The 12,689-nt window shown below is 36.6% G+C and overlaps 2 protein-coding genes across 3 annotated transcripts in view; one reads left to right on the top strand and one right to left on the bottom strand.

Moving 5' to 3' along the window:
- Positions 1-12,689, top strand: part of MATCAP2 (microtubule associated tyrosine carboxypeptidase 2) — a 270,425-nt gene that overhangs the window by 154,627 nt on the left and 103,109 nt on the right. The window lies entirely within an intron of this gene.
- Positions 1-12,689, bottom strand: part of SEPTIN7 (septin 7) — a gene marked incomplete at its 5' end in the record, with an annotated part of 57,948 nt that overhangs the window by 27,835 nt on the left and 17,424 nt on the right. Inside the window, 2 exon segments of the mRNA XM_084896903.1 lie at positions 5,962-6,068; positions 12,049-12,151. Coding sequence (XP_084753029.1) covers positions 5,962-6,068; positions 12,049-12,151 — 210 coding nt within the window.

Genomic DNA, 12,689 nt, shown 5'->3' with positions numbered 1-12,689 from the left:
AGAAGATACTTCTGAAGTGTTACCTTAAAGGAAGGTCAAGTGAGCTTAGAACAGATTATTGGAGATGGGCCAATGCAAAAAGAATTCTAACAAAATAAATTGAGAACTTCTCCCAATGTCTTTAACAGATGCTAGTCTGAGAAGTTATCTGTAACTTCTGAAATGTAAGAGACTATTATCTAGGTAAGGAACTCCTTCAGATCAAGGAAGGAAAGAATAGTCATATTAAGATGGTAAAAGCACTTTAATGATATCTGAACACTTAATGAGTATAAAAGACATGTTCAATCCTGAAAGAAATAAAATGTAAAAAGTGAAACAATGAAATACCTTTATTTACACACTCACAAGGTTCACAAGGAAAATGAGTGCCTATGTTCACCAAAAGATATATATCGATATAAGAATATTCATATTAGTCAAAAACTAAAAATCCAAATGCTTATCTACAATAGAAAGAATATATTCTCACATGGAATATTATAATATTTCTATAATGGAATATTATACAGCAATGAAAAACCTATTGCTATGCAACATAAATAAATACCACAGACCTAATCTCCAGTGAAAGAAATCAGACACAAAAAGTATATTTAAATGAACAAGAATATCTATAGAGAGAAAAGTAAAAAAGGTGCTATTTAGGGTTGGGCTGTAATACTGAATGAGAGTAGCACAAGAAAGCCTTTTGGGGTGCTAGAAATGTATACATTAATCAGACTGGTAGTTACGTGGATATAAAAATACACACAATTCATTAACCTCTATGCTTAAATTTGTGCCCTTTAATATACAAGGTACATAATAATTAAAAATTACATTTTTAAAAATATTGCTTGAGGTAAGATGAAAATAATAAAGATCCTCAAATTTAAAACTATTTCATTTAATCTATAACAAGGATTTATAGGACTTCACAGACCAAAAAGCAAAAATTAACAAAACTTCAAATATCCTCAAGTTAAAAAATATCCTAATTAAATATTTATAAATTGCTTAAATCATTTGTTCAATCACTCAATAAATACTGAATGCTAACATATGACAGATGCAGTTCTAGGAACCTAGCTATAACAGTGAATAGAATGAAGTCCCTACCCTCATAGAGCTAATACATTTGGAGCTGGGGGAAGAGATTAGGAGGCATTTACTACCGTGTTTCCCCAAAAATAAGACATCCCCTGAAAATAAGACCTAGCGCAATTTTGGGAGAAAAAATATAAGACACTGTCTTATTTTCGGGGAAACAGGGTATTATTATAGGCAGAAAAAGCCCAGTATAGGAAATAGGTTGAAGGGGAGAGCTACTGCAATAATCCAAAAAAAGAGATGATGGATACTAGGAAAGTGGAAAAAGGTGGTAGGATTCTGGATATGCTGTGATGGACTGTATGTGAAGTAGAAGGAAAAAAGGAATTAAAAATGGCTCCAAGATTTTTAGTCTGAGCAACTGGAAAGGTAGAGTTGAATGTAGTGAGATGAAAGAACCTATGGGAAGAGCAGCTGGTTTAGGGTCAACAGTACCATATGGCTATAGATATTTTAAAGTATTTTTAAAAAAATATATTTTATTGATTTTTCACAGAGAGGAAGAGAGAAGAATAGAGAGTTAGAAACATCGATGAGAGAGAATCATCGATCAGCTGCCTCTTGCACACCCCCTACTGGGGATGTGCCCACAACCAAGGTACATGCCCTTGACCGGAATCGAACCCGGGACCTTCCAGTCCGCAGACCGATGCTCTTATCCACTGAGCCAAACCGGTTTTGGCGGCTATAGATATTTTAAATAAATCCGTTGATTTGTTTTGCAAATTTATTTTTGGCACAGGAATATTAGAGGATAGGTTTTGTTGAACTGCCCTAGTATAAATTTTACCCTGCCCCAAACCCCACCATAGCTACTTTTTATCTTTTGATGCTACTTTTCCCTTTCTGAAAGGTGTTAAAAAAAAAAAAAAAAAAAAAAAAAAAAAAAAAAAAAAGAATGATGAAAGCATGCTCACTGTATAAAATTAAGAAGATATAATAAAAGGAAAAAAATTCAATCTCACAATGTGGGGAATCACTGATGACAACTGTCTACGAATCCTACTTAATATACTTTTTTTGTACTGTGTAAACCATTACAGAATAAGCAGTTATACCTACATTACAAACAATCTCTCATTGTTTGAACAAATACTTCATTGCAGAGTATGTAAAACTAGATTTCTGTGTGTTGAATTCCTAAGATTGCATGGGATGATACTCTCACCTGTTTAGACACTAGTAAAAATCACTGCATAGGGAATCAAGAGAGCTAGAGATAATATTTATTTCCTGTTTATTAAACATAGTGGAATAAAACATGGTAAGTAAGGTACAAAACTTTCAAGAATTAATTGGCTCCCATCATCCACCCAGCAGTTTACTGGAATTTCAAGTCTGGTACTTAAAGTTAATACACTCCGAGTACATCTTGTAAATTCAAATCTAGTAAACAACAGCAAACACCATGTGTGTACAATGACAAAAACCTCTCTTCAAGTATCCCTTACTAGCTAGCACAGCACCAGAGAGATCAGCCTCATGGCCTAGAGATGCATTTTCATGTTTTTTTAAACTACTTTCACATAATACCAAACTATGAGGAAGAATTAACTTCACTAATCAAATCATTTTGTCTTCTTCATTTTAAATTGCCTAATTGGGAATATATCTCCTTATGTCATATTTTTAAAGGAAAAGGTGAAAGAAGCCAAAAGAAAACTGATAATTTATTGGACCAAACATTATTTAAAAAGGGGTGGATGAAAGGAAAAGCTAATCCATTTATTAAGAATAAGTTAATCTATCAAACTAGCTCCTATTATCTACAATAGAGAGAGGTTGATAGAATACAGACTAAATCAGACAGCTAATATTTGTATCCTAGTTCTGTCACTCTACATGATCTTAGGCATATTAGCATCTCTGTGCCTCAATGTCCACATTTGTGAAATGGAGATAATAATACCACCTACTTTATAAAGTCCTGATAAGAATTAAGTAAGTTAATGTATCTAAAGTACTTGGTATACTACCTAGAAGATGATAATGACTCATTATGTGAGTTTAAGTATTAATGCAGGCCTGGCATTTTGTTAGGTGCTAGAATTACTAAGAGGATTTAGAAAACCACACTAGCATTAATCACCAAAGACACTTTGGGTAGGTAAAGGAACATTGAGATTTAACAGATCTAGTTTTTAAAATATGTTTTTTTGATTTCAGAGAGCAGGGAGAGGGGGAGAAAGACAGAAACATCGAGTCCACAACACAGCCACATGCCCAACTGGAATAGAACCCGCAGGCCTACACTCTATCCACTGAACCAAACCAGCTAGGGCTAACAGATATTTTATACTAAATTAGAGGCCCAGTGCACAGATTCGTGCACCAGCGGGGTCACTCAGCCTGGCCTATGGCCTCTCACAATCCCTGACCTCTCGGGGGGATGTTGGATAGCAGGTTTTGGCCCAATCCCCACAGGCCTGATCCAGACAGGAGGGAGCCCAATCTTATGTACTGAGCATCTGTCCCCTGGTGGTCAGTGCATGTCATAGCAACCTGTTGACCAGTTGCTTAGGTTTTTATATATATTGATATGCCCAAACCTAGGAATCTACACTGGGGTTCCTTAAACATTTCTATGTACTTCATTTACTGATCTTGAATTTGAATTCCTACATTAAGAAAGTTAAAAGTTTAACTTCTTGCCTACAGTTAAAATATTCAATACTGATTATAATAAATAATGTAGTAGCAAGTTTTTAGAACACACTTTTTTGCAGGTAATTTGGAAATCAAGCTCTATGAGGGATAAAAAAATATTCCCAGCAGCAAAGCTTTAAAAAGAATAAATAAAACATTTATGTCACAGAATTACATCTTAGGGTTATAATTTATACACTGCACCTTGCAGTTTGATAATATATGTTTCTGCCCTAAATTTCCAGACTGTCTTTCCATCTTGTGCAGTGAGATAATCTCTGCCAATCCTCCAAATCCAGCTTCTGAACCACTACTGAGTAAAGCCTGCTCCATGCCCTTCCTCTCTGCTTATGTGCTGCATCACTCCACCAACAACCTTTTCAATCAACAGTTTAAAGCAGCAGTTGCCAATCAGTGGATCACTGGTGGACTGTGAGGTGCAAAAGGTTGGCAACCACTGATTTAAAGCACTGCTGCGAACAAAAATTTAATGTAAACTTCAAAAGTAACTTTAAATTTTTCAGTAGCCACTTTAAAAAGTAATAGATTAATGTATTTTTTAACCCAAAATAACCAAAATATTATCATTGCAAAATGCATTTAATACAAGAAAAACTATTAAGACATTTTACATTCACTTTTACATACTAAGTCTCCAAAATAAGAGGTGTATTTTATACTTGCACTAGAGACTCGGTGCAGGAAAATTCGTGCAGGGGGTGTATCCCTCAGTCCAGCCTGCACACTCTCCAATGTGGGACCCCTCTTACAATCCAGAACTGCAGGCTCCCAACCGTTCACCTGCCTGCCTTCCTGATTGCCCCTAACCACTTCTGCCAGCCTGATCACCCCTAACCACTCTCCTGCAAGCCTGATTGATGCCTAACTGCTCCCCTGTCAGCCTGATTACCACTAACTGCCTTCCCCTGCCAGCCTGGTTGCTCCTAAATGTCCTCCCTTGCAGGTCTGGTCACTCCTAACTGCCCTCACTTGCAGGCCTGGTCGACCCCAACTGCCCTCCCCTGCAGGCCTGGTTACCCCTCCCTGCAGAACTGGCTGCCCCCAACTGCACCTCCTTGCCAGCCTAGTTGCCCCTAACTGCCCTCCCCTGTCAGCCTGATTGCCCCCAATTATCCTCCCCTGCTGACCTGGTCCCCCCACAACTGTCCTCCCCTGCAGGCCCAGTCGCCCCCAAATGCCCTCCTCTGCATGCTCAGTCATCCTTAACTGCCCTCTCCTGCAGGCCTGATCACCCCTAACTGCCCTCCCTTGCAGGCCTGGTCCCTCTCAACTGCCCTGCTGGCCATCTTGTGGCAACCATCTTGTGTGTTGGAGTGATGGTCAACTTGCATATTACCTCTTTATTAGATAGGATAACATCTCAAGTTGGATTACCCATATTTTAAGAGCTCAACAGGCACATGTGGCAAATGCTACTGTACTGGACAGTGCAGACAGATATAGAGTCTATATAAGCAATATGGCATCACCACTGCCATCACCTAGAATTTTGTTAGAAATGCAGAATCTCAGCTCTTTTTGTTAGAAATGCAGAATCTCAGCTCACCTCAGACCTAACAGAACAGAAATTAAATTTTACCAAGTGATCTGAATGCATAAGCAAGTTTGAAAATTACTAGACCACACATAGCTTGGGAGCCTTAATGAATTGCTACTGCCATTCAACCACTATGTGGTACTATGTTACCACTGAACACAGAACACTGTATTTAAATAATGGCTTTTCGGAGTCATGTTTTCTCTACTGTCCAACAGAACTTTCTGTAATGGTAAAATTTATACATTCACTGCCCAAATAGTAGCCACTGGCCACATATGGCAAGTGAATACTTGAGATGTGACTATTGGAACTGAGAAATTAAACTTTTAATTTCATTTACTTTAACTCATTCAAATTTAAATAGCCCCATAAAGCAAGTAGCTACCTTACTATTTAGCGTAACTTTAGGAGTATTAGTTACTCATATAATTATCACAGTGTAACTTCTATTAGGGTCTTCAGGTCAAATTTTGGTTTTAGTCAAGATAATTCCTCTAATTAGCTACACTTCTTTCTCTCTTAGCAACATGTTTACCACTTTACATTGGCTGAGGCCAACTCTGAAACCTACCTTTAGGGAAGCATAATAAAAGTTATAGTACGTGATTTTGTATGTTAACTTATTTCAGCTTGTTATCAATTAATAAAACTAATACGCATACCTGTACAGTCTTTTTTATTCTATGGGAAGGACCTGGATACTCTGGAGAATACAGATCTGTGAGGAATAATGAGTTGATTAACGTTGACTTTCCCAATCCAGATTCACCTAAAAGAAACAGGGAGGAGGGGGAATCTGTTAAACTCTGCCACTTTATCGACTTTACTATTCAACCAATGCTATAATTAAACTTGCTATATGTAAGCACTTCTTGGTGGAACAAAAATGTGACATTAGAAAATATACTATAAAGATTTCCTATTAGAGTAAGCTCTTTGTCCTCATTTTCTTATCAAATTAGACCTGTGTTTCCAAGGAATCCTTTTAGTTTTATAATTTTACAAAGTAATGTACCTGATCGATAGCTTCCATTTAGAAAAAACGTTTTTATTGATTTCAGAGAGAGGAAGGGAGAGGGAGAAAGGGATAGAAACATCAATGGTGAAAAAGGATCATTATAGGCTTCCTCCTGCACGCCCCCCACTGGGGATCGAGCCTGAGACCCAAAAGCCATGCATATTTTATCCCAGTTCTCTGACTGGGAATCAAACCATGACCTCTCGTTCATAGGTCGCTGCTCAAACACTGAGCCACACCAGCTGGGCAATAGCCTTCATTTTTAACAATAATGTATCCCCTAGAGGTCAAAGTTAGGCATAAACAAAACACCGGATTGTATACAGCTGCTTTAGTGAAATAAAACATAAAAGTAAAAATGCAATAATTAATGAATGGCTAAAGCAAGAAATCATACAGCTAGGAAAAGAATCTCCACACACACACACACTGGCTGGGAGAAACCTATAATATACCATTTAATTCAAACATGGTACAAAGAAGATTGCACAAGGCGCTACAAGAGCACACAATGAAAGACAACAGGCCTCTCAGATACTGATAAACCAAGTAGTTTAAAAAAATGGAAATAATCGAAATAATATGTTTGATTAAAAATAAATCTGAATAATATGCTTGATTTAAAATAAATGAAAAAACCCTCCCTAAATAAATGTTTTTCAGATAATTATTAAATACTTATATACTGTAATCATATCTTTTGAGTTTTAGCCCATGAAAGCCATACATATTTCATCACTGTTCAGAAATATTAATTTCAAGCCTAAGAATAAAACATCCATAAGATGTTTGCTCACAAAGTTTCGAAGTCCCACCATTTAAAGATGGTTAGTTTCAACAATAAAGATTAAAATAAATAATAATAATAATAATAATAATAATAAAAGAAAAAAAATAAAGATGGTTAGTGGAAAGAAATCTAAGGAATCAGATAAACCAAGAGGCAGTATCACAAAAAGTGAGAATTACAAAAAAAAAGTGGTCAATAATACCAAATAAGAGATTTTTTTTTTAAGTGGCCAAGGGACAATGAGAAGGCCTTTTACTGACTTTTAAAAAAGCAATTTTAAATTAAGTCAAATGGTGAGAGTTAACAGGTGGGAAATTTAAAAGTACAGATTTATTCAGTTAAATAGAGAAAAGATATCACCTAGGAGGTAGATAAAAATAAGTTATCCAGGAGGGTATTAGTCTTTGTTTTGCTTTTTTATATGCTTATCTCTGAAGATTTAATCTAATAGTTTAGGTTACATTAGATACTGATTATTTCCAAGGTATTGTATATATCCTGGAATTTGCTATAAAATTCATCTCCTCAAAATCTATTAGGGTATCCTCCAACATACAGATGATGTACAGGATAATTACAAAATGCAAGCTAAACACGTTCCCTATGACCTGTTCTACAATTATTTAAACAAGGTTCACACATTCTAATTACAGTAATTGACCACCAGCACTAAAAGCCAAGTAGTAACTCTGCTGTGTAGCTAGTAGCAGACATTCCAACCAGCTGCTCAATAATTACCTCATTCACTGAGTTAAAAAGTTTTCACTTGCTATGCATCAAAAGTTGGGAGGTCTTAAGGAGGATATTTATTTATGATTTATGATATTTCTTGCTATACTCAAATAAAAGTACTCTTTTTATAGCCCAATTCGAGAGGAAAAACCTAAATGTCTCTGTAGAAAATTTTGCTTATGATTAATCATTTTTAAAATGGATGATCACAACTTTGTCTTTAAAATGCACTGTCCTTAGTGGGTGAATGTCTGGGGTGGGGCTGGGGCTGAATGGAAGGGGGCAAAATAGGGGGTAATGGGTGACATCTGTAATATTGTCAAGAATAAAAATGAATAAATGTACTCTTTTCTTTTTTAAATATTTTGTTGATTTTTCAGAGAGGAAGGGAGAGGGATAGTTAGAAACATCGATGAGAGAGAATCATCGACCAGCTGCCTCCTGCACACCCCCCATTGGGAATGTGCCCGCAACCAATGTACATGCCCTTGACCGGATCGAACCTGGGATCCTTCAGTCCGCAGACTGACGCTCTATCCACTGAGCTAAACCAATTTTGGCTGTACTTTTTTCTTTAGGCTAGGTCAGTGGTCAGCAAACTCATTAGTCAACAGAGCCAAATACCAACAGTACAACGACTGAAATTTCTTTTAAGAGCCAAATTTTTTAAACTTAAACTTCTTCTAACGCAACTTCTTCAAAACAGTCTCTTTAGTGGTATTTTGTGGAAGAGCCACACTCTGCTGACCACGGGCTAGGGTATGCCACCTTTTGGAATTTGTAAATCAAGTGTCTGTAAGTTCTGCTAAACTGAAGAGAAAAAAAAAAAAGCTGAAATCAACAGGTACTGTTTAACAGCTCTCCGTACCACGTTCCTCTAAATTCTTCATGTTGATGCCTGAAAGTCTAACTGATCATTCAATAAACATCCCCTCATAAAATCAAGCATTCTTGGAAACACTCTTAGTCTTTAATACTGGGGTGGGGGTGGGGAGAGTGGAGAGATTTACATTTTTCCTCTAATTTCTTTCTAGTAGTGGCCAGCATTCACTGAGTTTTAGTTGAATGGAAAATTAGTTTTGAAAAATATGAATTAGAGCCTAAACCGGTTTGGCTCAGTGGGTAGAGCGTCGGTCTGCAGACTGAAACGTCCCAGGTTCGATTCCGGTCAAGGGCATGTACATTGGTTGCAGGAACATCCCTGGTGGTGGTGGTGGTGGGGCAGGAGGCAGCTGGTCAATGTTTCTCTCTCATCGACATTTCTAGCTCTCTCTCTATCCCTCTCCCTTCCTTTCTGTAAAAAATCAATAAAATATATTAAAAAAAATATGAATTAGAAAAAGTGAAGATTTTGTGGAAATACAGTGGAGGGTTCTATAAAACTAGAGGGCAGTTTAAGGCTAATGAACACACTAGAGGGTAAGAAAAAGGCAAGATCAGGGGGGGGAAAAAACCCACACAGGAGTATAACAAAAAAAAAACACACCCCAAAACATTTTATTTGGATAGAAGAGGGGAAATAGGGAGTTGATCTATTCTTGAGCAGAGAGCACATTCTACAAACTGACATTAAGAGTGCCTTTTAAAGCTGAAGGGCTGACTTTGATCTTATGCACTAGATGACTCATATATTCTTTCAAGACCTATATATCTCATATACCCAAATTTATACACCAAGGACAGTGGTAAGTTGCATGAAGTACACTGGTGATTGTGTGAATATGTATTTCTTTAAATAAATAAATAAAAAAATCAACAACACAAAAACATGAGTATGCATAGTTATAACATTCACAATAGTTAATGGTGTAAATATGCTTAATAAAAAGCTAGACAGATTTCATATTTTTCTGAATTAGAGACCTAAATGTCTTATCAATAAAAACAGAAAAGCTGCAGTTCACAAAAGGATACATTCAGATTACATATTTTTTCTGATCAAGATAATATGAGTATTAAATGTTTTTATCTGGCCCTGGCTGGTGTGGCTCTGGCCACAAAGTGAAACGTTGCAGGTTCAATCCCCTCTCGGGGTGCATACAGGAGACAACCAAGTGTGTGTGTATATGTGTCCCTCCCTCAAATCAATGAAAACATATCCTCAGGTAAGAGGTAACAGTTAAAAATATATAATTTTATCTAGAAAAATCTCACAGGCATTTAAAACTCCATCTGACCTGCATATGCCAATATTATTCTACTAAGTATATGTTCAATAAATTACTCTTTAATCCGACTGGAATGGCTCAGTAGCTGAGTATTGACCCATGCACCAAGAAGTTAGTGGTTAGACATGCCACAAGTTGCAGGCTCAATTCCCAGCAGGAATATGTGCAGGAGTCAGCCAATCAATTTGATGCTTCCTTTCATTAGTATTTCTGTATCTCTCTCTCCCTTACTCTCTTAAAAAAATTTTTTTATATCAAAACTTTTTGAAAATCATTATAATTATCATAATGGGACCCTGGAAGTTCTCTTACAAATTAAAAAAATGATCTTATACTTGTCTACAGTTTGTCACTTAAGATCACTAACATTACATATGTAAATGTACTATTTCTTCACATATAATGATCATGTTTCCAACTTATGGAAGAAAAGGAAGGTTCTATAGAAGTTTTATCCATATAGCTAGACTCTCTTCTATTCCACAGCAGCAATTTGGAAGCTAGGCATACTATACTTCTACTCTACCTGTGACAGGCAAGTTAATTAACTAAAGTATTATGGTCAACTGATAAAAATATTTTTCCCTTCAATGAAGGAGTATCCTATCTAATAAAAGAGGGAAAATGCTAATTGACCATTATGCCCTCACAAAGATGGCAGAGCCCACAGCCAATAAGGAGGGAATATGCTAATTGACATACTCTCAAATATAGCAGCACCCACAGCCACAAGATAGCGGCACCCAGTACCCTTAGCTCCCACTGGGGTGGCAGGTGCCAGACCTACCCTTAGGTGGGTCCCACCGCTCCACGTGCCTGCCTCTGGAGTCCCTTAGTCCCCTCAGCTCCCAGCTGCCCAGGGCTGGTCTGAGGCTTGACTGTGCCTCGGATGGTAGCTGCCTAGCTGCCCAGAGCCGCCCAAGGCTTAGGTAACGAGGGTCAGCCGAGGCTTGCATTGCTGGCAGTGGCAGCAGCAGAGATGTGATGGGAGCATTGCTTTCCCCTGATCTCCGGGTCACCTCCAGCCCTTGAGGGTTCCCAGACTGTGAGAGGGGGCAGGCCGGGCTGAGGTACCCCTCCCTCAGTGCATGAATTTTCATACACCAGGCCTCTAGTTTTATACATAATTTAATCTAAGTTAATACCAGGGGTTGACTATATTAGCAAAAATTAATGCATACAACATAAAGGCCCAGTATCAACTCAATTTTCTTTGTCAAGGACAGTTAATCCATTATCCTGCTTTTAACTTTCTTATAAAGTATAGACAAATACAATAAAGTTGCATCATACTTAGGATTTGTTCTAAAATCAGCCTATATGAGATGAAAACATTATAGTCATTTAAGATTAAGACTGTCATTTAAGTCTACTCATTTACATATGGTAATGTGTTCCTTCATATACAATGATGATGCTACCAACCTAATATCAAAGTAACCATTGACAATCTCTTAAAATTGGCTACATGCAGGATAAGGTATTCACAGAATAAAACACAGGAAAAATTAGACTGAATTAAAGAATAAGGAGATTCATATTTCACTCACTCCAGGACGTACACTAAAGGAATGAATTCCTGGGGTAATAATTTGCATGACTATGATCCTTCCTACCCTATCCTTCTTTTTTTTAAATTGAGAGCACTATGTTTAAGTTAAATGCTCGTGTGCTATGACACTACTTAGCAATATAAACCACAGAAAAAAATTATCCTGGAGAAATAAGTAATCACTAGATGCTCTTTCCTTTTGTAGCATAACCAAGTGAACAGAACTCCTCTAGTGTTCCATTCCACCTCCTCCCAACTGCTTGTCAACTTTTAGTTTCCAAAACTGTGTCATCTTTAAAAAGGAGACAAGAAAACATATAAATCCTGTTATACCAAGCTAACTTTTAAAATGTATTCACATGATAAGAGAAAATATAACACAGGATCCCTGCAGTTTTTTGGACTATTGTTTTCTTAAATTCATCCAGAGTTGATTAATAGTTTAAAATTTAGATCAAAACTCAATTTTAGGGAGAAATCATATCTTACCCACAACCATAAGTGTGAATTCAAACCCTCTCTTCACTGATTTCCTGTATACTTGATTTGGTAGATTGGCAAATCCCACATAGCCTTCAAGGTTCTTCTGTTGCTGAGAAAAGAAAAAAGGGCCAAGTTATTCATATATCAACAAACTCTTTTGTCACACATTTCAAATTCCTTTCATAAACCTATTTTTGAAAGTGATACAAACTATTATTCATGGCAAATAAAAGACTTCTAATGGTATCATAGAAGTATTGGTTAACTGCAGCAATGGACAAAATGAATTAAGCATGAGTTAACTGACAATATAATAGCCAATTATAAAAACCCAAGGAAATAAAAATAAAAATAAAGAAAACCTGACTCTGAACAAAGATTTCACTTTATAGTGAATTAGTCACAATAAGATTCTGACCAATCAACTTAAAAAGAAACAACAAAGGATTATTCACAATATAAAATCCCTTAAAATTATACTAAGAACTCTTCTAATTATCCCATTTGTTCATACTAATTACCACAGGCATGAAAAAAAAGTTGAGTTTAAAACAATTTCTCCACAAATTTTTGAAGGCTCTTATGACCCAGAGTTAATCAATAAGCAGTATATTTCATGCTACTATACCAGACCCAATTATGTTACT

The sequence above is a fragment of the Pipistrellus hanaki genome (assembly GCF_964339955.1).
Source record: "Pipistrellus hanaki genome assembly, chromosome: 10".
Taxonomy (NCBI): domain Eukaryota; kingdom Metazoa; phylum Chordata; class Mammalia; order Chiroptera; family Vespertilionidae; genus Pipistrellus; species Pipistrellus hanaki.
The sequence above is the reverse complement of the archived record's forward strand: the minus strand, read 5'-3'. Positions and strand labels throughout refer to the sequence as shown.